The following is a 9,367-nucleotide window of genomic DNA, read 5'->3' as shown; positions in this document are numbered from 1 at the left end:
CTTCTGATATTTTATAATAGTATAGATTTGTAAGATGGATCCACATGTGGTCCTTTAATATTCATGTGAAAGAAATCCTCTATTTATAAGTTTTTCATATGCATTTAAAGGAAGATGAAATTACAGATTTCATTCACTTATTTTATACCTAGTTCAATTTTAGTCAACGATTTTTTTTAAGTTCTGTTTTGGTCCACTAATTGTTTCACTTGTTTAATAAAAGTCTAGATTTGTGACTTTAAATTCTTTGGGTTGTGTTTTCTTCAATTATAATTGAAGTATAAGTTATATTTCATCATTTCTTAGTCATAGGAACCAATTTAGAGTATTAGAATCTAAGAGAATTGAGATTGGGTGAAATTTGAAAAATTGGCAGTTTTGGGTACCCTATTTTGGGGTCAATTATCTTAAATTTTAGAACTTCAATTTGAATGATCTTTATATGGTTGTAAAGAAGAGATGCATAGCTTTTAAACAAGTATATGTTTGCTGAATTTAGGTGAGATCTGATAGGATAAAAGACATGCTAAATTTGAGAAAACAAATCTGGACCTTTATTGAACAAGTGAAACAATTAGTGGATCTAAATAAAATTTAAAAAAGATTGTGAACCAAAATTGAACTAGATATAAAATAAGTGGACTAAATATGTAATTTTCTCTTTAAAGGAAAATAGCAATAGGGACTGAAAGCTAACCGAAAGCTTTCGTGCAAAGCGACTAATAAGAGCAACCCTTCTCTATATATTTGAATCTCCTAGTTCTCAAATCAGATGCAGCAAATGAAGGTTTAAAAACATTACATACCCCAACATGAAGAGTAGTTTACTAGGATCGTATGCTATGGTAATGGAGAGGCACAAGGCTTATCTTGTAATGCTCTTCATACAGTTTGTGTATGCAGGTATGGCCTTGTTCTCTAAGGCAGCAATTGCCAAAGGAATGAACCCTTTTGTGTTTGTGGTTTATCGCCAAGCTTTTGCCTCCATAGCTTTGGCTCCATTTGCTTTCTTCTTTGAAAGGTATATATTTAGTGTAAATTTTCATAAACCCACTTCAATTTAAGTGAATATTGTTTAATTTTTTACTGAATTACTTTGCAGGTCAAAAGAAGTTCCTCTTTCCTACACCTTACTCTGCAAGATTTTCTTTGTTTCTTTATTTGGGTATGATTATGAACTTGGTTTTGTGCCATAATTAATTCGAGCTCTCAACATTTCAATTATGTGCTCTAGTTTTGTTCTAGTTGCAATCATTCACACTGATAAATTTAAGTTTAATTTTAGGATCACCCTGAGTTTAAATCTTTACTATGTTGCAATCAACTACACCTCTGCAACATTTGCTGCTGCCACCACCACTACAATTCCTGCAATTACTTTTGTCATGGCAGTTTTACTAAGGTAATAATTGGCAGTTGACTAGCAAATGCTTCTTCTTTTGTGGATTGAAAATGAAAGAAACTAAAATGGGTTTTGAATTTTTTATCATCAGGATGGAAAGCATTTCTATAAAACAAGTGCATGGTGTGGCCAAGGTGTTGGGTTCTCTCACAAGCCTTTCTGGGGCATTGGTATTTGCTTTGGTCAAGGGGCCTCCCATAAGGTTCATTAACTGGTCTCCAGCAAATCAAAACCTGCAAATTAATCCACACTCATCTTCTACCAGAGAGGATTGGATAAAAGGTGCCCTCATCATGCTCTCAGCCAACATTGCATGGTCCTTGTGGCTAATTTTGCAGGTAATTCAATTTTTATACAATATTTTACTTTCTTAAAATACAAGAAAATTCTAACTCTCAGTTGTCTTTCTGCACTCAGTTTGCATGTACTTGAAAATTGATAAAATATTAATTTTGGACTGCATCAGGACAAACAAGGATAATATATTTTTCTCATACCCCTTGTTAATTTTGTTGGCCATTATACCCCTTGTTAATTAATTACGTGATCCTGTACTTCTAGGGTCCCATTCTGAAGCAATATCCGGCAAAGTTAAGGCTTACCACTCTGCAGTGTTTCTTTAGCTGCATGCAGTCAGCTTTTTGGACCATTGCAGTAGAGAGAAGGCCTTCAGCTTGGAAGATTGGATGGGACATTCACCTTCTCTCTGTGCTCTATTGTGTAAGTCATTTCTATCCACCAAAATTAACATAAATTCTTGCATATAACAGCTATATATACACAATATTTTTTCATCATATAAAGGGGGGCAGTCATATCTAGGCACAAAGCAGATTAGAAAAAGCAAAGACTATCTTAAAAAGAAGGAAAAAAAAGTTGGTTTGCATTACACTATAGGATGAACTTATCTAGATTGGTCAAAAAATAGGATGAACTTATCTCTTTCAGATGTAATTAGACCACTTTTGTTGCATTATTAGAGACAATGAGATATAAATGCGGCACTAGTTCCTAAGCCTTTCTAATATGTATATATATCAGCCACAGGGATTTGTAATAAGCTATTTAAACTACTATTTGGAAATTAGCTTGGGTTGATATATATATGGTTCCCATTCCCTCCAAAGAGATAGGATAATGACTCATTTTTTTTGACTTATTGTTAGAGTGGTCATCATCTAGTGATTATGAGATGTAACATATTGCTCCAGCATCACATCATCCATTGATTGACCATTGGTTCCTTCCTATGTGTATTAATGTATATTAAGCCTACAACTATAATTTGTAGGCATGACATATACATGCCCACACGAATATACATATAAGGTAATGTTGATCTCTTACCGGGCTGTGAATTTTAAACCACACAGTTCCATTAAGATCTAATCTAGTCAATAATTCATATTCATGATCTAACAAAACAAAATTAGTAAATACATGTACGTACATGTTTGGTTTCTAATTGGTGATAACATATGGGTCATGGCTTCAGGGTGTAATTGTGACTGGGATTACTTACTGGCTGCAAGTTTGGGCCATAGAGAAGAAAGGCCCAGTTTTCACTGCAATGTTCACTCCATTAGCACTTATTATAACAGCAATCTTCTCAGCAATCTTGTGGAAAGAAGCCATCTACTGGGGAAGGTCCATATATAGTCCATACCAACTTTATCTTATATCATAGAAATTATCTTTTTCTTGCAAAATTCTTTTAAAAGGAAAGACAAGGACATGCATGATCGGTCCATACTTGATTTGATTGTAACATTTGATCATGTGTAAAATGAAAAGTCCATATTCATTAGCAACTTTAATTTGTTGCAGCATTGGTGGTGGTATGTTGCTGGTTGGAGGTCTCTATAGTGTTTTGTGGGGAAAGAACAAAGAAGACCAAAAAAGCACAGAAAGTGACCAAAAGCTACAAGAGAACGACGAAGTCGTATAAGGCTGCATTGCGTATATCATTGGCTGATCATCTCATCTTTTGTAACCATCAAGTTCTAAAGTTGCTCTCTTTATTTCCTCTTTTATTTTTTCTTTGAGGTTTCGTCGATTCTAAATTTGTATTGCAATAGTTATATGTATATAAACGCTATAATTCCTATTAATTTATAGTTAATTTGGATGCAAGGTTAGAGTAAATTATATTTTAGTACCCCAAGTTGGGGTCATTTTTCAATTCGTACATTTGTGTTTAGGTCTATTGCTTTTAATTACTAACTTTCAATAACTTTTTAATTTAGATACCAAAATTAAATAACATTTTAAATTAGATAATAGTTGAAAAGTCAAACAAAATAATAAAGTAAAATGTATTAGAATTTACAAATATTACATCACATGCTACTATAATAAAAAAATAAAAATAATATTACATCACAAATATTACAATAATTTATACTATATTGTATTTAAAAAAAAAATCAATCCTGTCACAACTTAACTGTGACTGTTTTGGTAAATTGAAAGAGACAACTCACACAACTATACTATGTATTATTTTGAGTAAAAGTATTGTTTTGACCTCTATTTATATTATATTATAGTATAATTTCTCTAAAAAAAATTCAATTAAGTCACAACTTAAATGTGACTGTCGTTCAGTCACAACTAAATTTGAAGTTGTGAGTGTCGTACAGTCACAACTAAATGTGAAATTGAGACTACATTAGCAAATTTTCAAGATAATATAAAAGCCTCAAGGGCAATTTTGTCAAAACCTTATAAATTTTAACTAACATTCATCATATGTGGGGCAAAGGACAAAAATGTCAAATGAAAAAGGCTCAAATCAAAAGGGCCAACATGTTTGTGACCTAATCTAAAAAACTAGATTTAAATTTAGTAGTTCAATTGAAATATTATATGGTGTTCATGCTATACCAAAAAATTATTAGGATTTGGTATTTAGTCCTAATTTTCTATTTGTGTTTTAATCAAGGAGTAAAATTTCAGATTTTGCAGAAATCTCAATAAAAATTTAGACGAAAATTTCGAAGAATTTAAAATTTCAATACAAATTAGGCATAAACGACATAAATTTTGAATAAAACTTTACCATATGTTTATTTAACATATTATCTACTACATTGATAAAAAACATTAAAGAAACTAAATTATATAGTAGGTTTCATGTGATATAAGATGAATATAATACGCGCTGAAGGCAAATACTGTTAAATAAAATTAGTATAATGAATAAATGAAATTAGTATATTCTTTATACTCTATAAATCTATAATTTATACGCTAAATCCTAATTCTAAACCCTATATACTCTATATACCCTAATACTTTTTATACTCTATAATTTATACACTAAACCCTATATATTCTATAATCTATACTCTCTATTATTTAGGATATAGTATATGATATTAGAGTTTAGGCCTTTTAGCATATTTTTAATTATTTTTTATATAGAAATGTATTAGGGTTTAAAAACAACTAAACGAAACCTCAAAACAGCCAAATCAAATCCCAAACCTTTTTTTTTTTCTTTCCAATTGTCCAAAGGCCTCAAACCCCAATCAACCCTAAAGACTTTTTTTTTTTTTTTTTTCCTCTTTTTTCTTTTTTCTTTTTTTTTCTTTCCTTTTTTTTTCTTTTTTTTTTCTTTCCTTTTCTTTTTTTTTTCTTTCCTTTTTTTTTCTTTTCATTTTTTTCTTTTATTTCTTTTCTTTTTCTTTCTTTCTCTCCTTCTTTTTCCCCGTGACTCTCCACTTCTCTGGTCATCTTCCCTCTCAATCTCTCATTACTTCATTAGTCACCTTCTCTTTCTCTTTCCCTCAGTCAGTCACTCCCTGATCTCTTCTCTCAGTCAATCAGTCACTCATTCCCTCTCTGATCTCTTCTCTCTCCTCCCTCTCCCTCCTCGATCTTCCTCTCTTCTCTCTGCACGCCGATCTATTCTCTCCCTGCGCCGATCTCTTCTTCCTTTCTTCCTCTCTCTCTCTCTCTCTCTCTCTCTCTCTCGCAACGAGAGGCGACGAGGTTGGATCTTCTTTTCCTCCCATCTCTCCCTCTGGTCGCTACCTCCCTGGCTCCAGCCGAAAATTTTGCCAAAATTTTGAGAATTTCGAGAAATTTTTGAAATTTCGGCCAAATTTTTCGAAATATGTTTAATATGGTGTTAAAATTTTCATACCCCTAAAAATCAAAATTTTCGACAAAATTTCAAAATTTAACACCTTGGTTTTAGTAAATGGTGGTTAACTTCTAACGTCACTCTTATGTGGCACATGCAGACCCACTAGGCGTTATCTTTCTTTTTTCTACTAGGGTCGGCAAACTAACTGAAGAAAGAAGAAAGATAACGCCTCCAACTATACAAAAAAATAAAAAATAAAAAATCAACATGTTCAACCCATGCAAAGTTCTTGTTCAAGTTTTTATTTTTATTTTTATTTTTTGTATTTAACACAATCTTCTTTCTCCACCAATATTTCTTACATTTCTTAGGTATTTGTGGTATGATCAATACCCTGAAATTTTGTTAAAAAATTAATTTGGTGTTATTTGAATCTTTTAGTGATTTCTAGATCTGTATAGAATTTATTTGTGAATTATTTAGTGAAATTAGAAAATTACCTCTTTGCTTTCGGTTTTTAAAATGAACACGTACGTCATTTGTATAAAGTGAGACTGTAGGAAAATAATACTCGTCATTGGGAATCCAACGGTTTCAACGTGTGTCCATCGAAGTTCAGGATAAAATTTTATGAATTTATGAAGTTAGACAATTATTGGAAATCATTTTCATTTTCCAAAATTTATTTTGAGGGGTTTGAATTTTTATAAAAATTATGGAAGTCAAATTATTATTTTGAGGTCTTAGATAAACAATACACAATATTGAGACGAGTCCATAGGAGAAAAAGGAAAACATAGGAAAAAAAATAGGCGCTGACACATGGCGACATCACAAGCACATTTGGATCCAATGGCTAGAACCGTGCAGCTAGTACAGCGACATGTCACATTCTCTCGCTCCTTGCACACGATGTGACATGTCGATCTGTTTCTTCCTGGCCCATGTCCTCCCAAACTAAGTGGCCCACAAGCATAAAGCCAGCACCCTAAGCCCCTTCTGCATATAAGTTAATTTGGGGGTATTTGATGAACACTTGATTATTACAATAATATCTGTAGTTTTATGTTTGTTAGCATTTTATTTAATTTAAAATGAGCTAATTAGATATAATTTTCTATATTAGACCAAAGCCCGAATTATTCCTCATATTTGATTAATTAACTGGGCTTGGCCTTTATTTTTATTAATCATTCATTATCTTTGCTTAATAGAAATGAGGATATTATTATATTTGAGTTAATCTAAATAAGTTCAATACTTTCATTTACATGAGCAGGGTGTGTAGGTGACCTTTTGGCAATTGGGTTGGAAATGAAAAGCAAGAAGAAGAGGAAGGCTAATATATATATGAGAAATTTTATTCAATAACCATTTTAAATACCTGTTAAACTTTTTTGACCCCCTAGCCCCAAAATTAACTTTTATGACCCTTTTATCTGTGAAATACCCATAATACCCTCCATATAAAACTTTTTTTTTCTTTCTCTTCCCCAGCCAACCATTGCCCCTCCTTCCCTCCCCAACCAACCACTGCCCCCTATTGTTATCCTACCTCAAGTGCAAGGTTGTCAAGTTTTAGTATGGAAATGGAAGTAGGGGGTTGTCGTACCCAAGAGATTGGATTAGGATTTCAACGACAAACTAGATTGATTTTAGGGTTATAAAACTAACAAACAACCTACTATGAACTATGCAAAGCCAAGACTAAACATAATCGTATGTGCAAATGTGTAGTGTTGAGTTGTTGTTTGGTTGATTGATGATAAGTAACATTAGAATTTGAAACTAACAAATGGAAATACAAGCAAATTCAAGTACAAATTAAATTCAATGATGATGAAGGATTTGAGGTTATTAGGGGTAGGTTCACACTAACCCTCCCTTGTAACAAACAATGCAATTAGTGATTATGCCAAATTAGATAGATTAGATTCCCTCCTAACCCCCGATCAAGATAAATTATGGCACATCATTTTTCATGTTATCAACTATCCCAACCAAAGTGATAGGTAACTACCTAAGATTAATGTCAGAGCAAACTCTAAGTGCATAAAGTTCTAAGGATGAGGAATCCAAGCAATTAAAACAATCCAACCAAGGTACTTTTAAATTACCATGCTCTTATGCAACAAGCTTTAGAAACTAAGGATCTGTTTGGTATTTAATTAAAAAAAAAAAAATTCAAAAACATGGATCCATTTTTGAAATATGAGATTTTAAATTCAGTTTTTAAAATTTGAAAACTTGTTTGGTATGAAACTTAAAAATTGTTTTTAAATTTTAAACTATTTGAAAACTTGTTTGGTTGAATTTTTTTTTAAATAAATTTTTTTTTTTCCAATATGTTGTTTGTATAAGGATTTAGGCTTTAAAGTTTGAACTCAAGACTCAATACCCAACTCTCGAGACCCAAAATTCGAGAACCAGGGCCCAGAATCCTGGACCTGAGACCCGATACTCTATACACAAGGTCTGTAACCTAAGATCGATAACAAAATTTTATAGTACAAATTCTAGAATCATTCAAATAATACAGAGTTTACTTCAAATTAACACAAATTCAAGAATCATTCAAACATTCAAGATAACAAAAAGTTCAATTTAACACAAATTCTAAGGCCGATTATTAACATAGTCTAGCCACATACCTGGGGCTATGTGATCTCTAATATATTCATTTGATTTTCATCATTCAAGTCCATGTTTGCCCCTTCTTGACTTGCCCTCGAGCTTTCTTCATCTCCCTTGCTATAAGTTCTTTTCCCATTTTCAATGCGTGCCCCAGAAGTGAGAAATTCAATCTATAAATCTCTCTCATCATCATAATTTGGAATAGAATGAGTAGATGCATGAGACATTTGTCCAATGCCAGTGGTGTTGTTGAAAATCTCACCACGCACATGATAATGTGGACATCATTTTTTTGAAAACGGCTCGCAAACTTGTTTTTCTGTAAAGTTGAAACAATACACAATAAAAATATGTAAATAAAAAGCAAACACCCACCCCAATAAAAAAGGAATGCCAAACATTAATAATTTAATGCTCTAGAAAGAATATATAATATGCAATTTCTAAATAGTTTATGACACCAGGGATATATTGTTTGACAAGAGTGCAAAATTATCAACAGAAACAACTAGATATTGACACTATTAGATTAGCATTAAACCTTACAGTAGATTTCGTTGCATCATGGCAAGGCAACCCAACATCCAGCAACAAAAGGCAAATATTAAGAGCAGTTTTTGACATATAAATAAATTACAACTGCAGTAACAATATCAACAACAAACAATGCCTTTGCAGTATCATCAGCTAGCAGTCATGAAAGGTAATTTATGCATACCTTACTGTAGGATGCCCAAATCTCTTCGGATGCGTGAACTATGTTGGCATTCGGGTCCCACCCCATTCCCGTATGAGCCACAATCTTTGCAAATTCACGATGTAATTTACGCAATCTATTATATTTGGACTTCATCTTCTCACGAGAGTATCTCTTACCAAATTTAGTAAAAATGGAATTTCCTATGCCATCCCATTCATTCTTATCCAAAGTTGAGGTTTGTAAGCCCTTTTTTGCCGATTCATGCAATAAGTGAATCAAGTGCTCCTCAATAAAGGGTGGCCATAGAGCCGTATCATCAATGTCAAGGTCTTTTGTGAAGCCATCTCGTACACTCAATAGCCTAATGCAAAATACAAACATACAAAGAGACATTAACCACACTCAATCCCCTAATGCAAAAAAAAACATAATTATAATTTAGATGATTATCAAAACACTATATGAGAATAAAAGAGTTGAAAAGAATCAGATCGATCACACTCCAATATATTAATAAGAGAGTCACTATATTAGGCTC

General features: G+C 32.4%; 1 protein-coding gene across 1 annotated transcript; it reads left to right on the top strand.

Annotated features, from left to right (window-relative positions):
• The first annotated feature begins 786 nt into the window (after positions 1–786).
• Positions 787–3,584, top strand: UMAMIT22 (nodulin MtN21 /EamA-like transporter family protein). Its single transcript, XM_086254353.1, has 7 exons — positions 787–1,021; positions 1,103–1,165; positions 1,286–1,402; positions 1,494–1,740; positions 1,964–2,122; positions 2,898–3,049; positions 3,230–3,584. The coding sequence occupies exons 1-7, from the start codon at positions 813–815 to the stop codon at positions 3,348–3,350; spliced, it is 1,068 nt and encodes a 355-aa protein (XP_086110479.1). The 5' UTR covers positions 787–812; the 3' UTR covers positions 3,351–3,584.
• The last annotated feature ends 5,783 nt before the right edge of the window (positions 3,585–9,367 follow it).

Source organism: Dryas octopetala, chromosome 8 (genome assembly GCF_963921425.1).
Source record: "Dryas octopetala chromosome 8, drDryOcto1.1, whole genome shotgun sequence".
NCBI lineage: Eukaryota > Viridiplantae > Streptophyta > Magnoliopsida > Rosales > Rosaceae > Dryas > Dryas octopetala.
The sequence above is the reverse complement of the archived record's forward strand: the minus strand, read 5'-3'. Positions and strand labels throughout refer to the sequence as shown.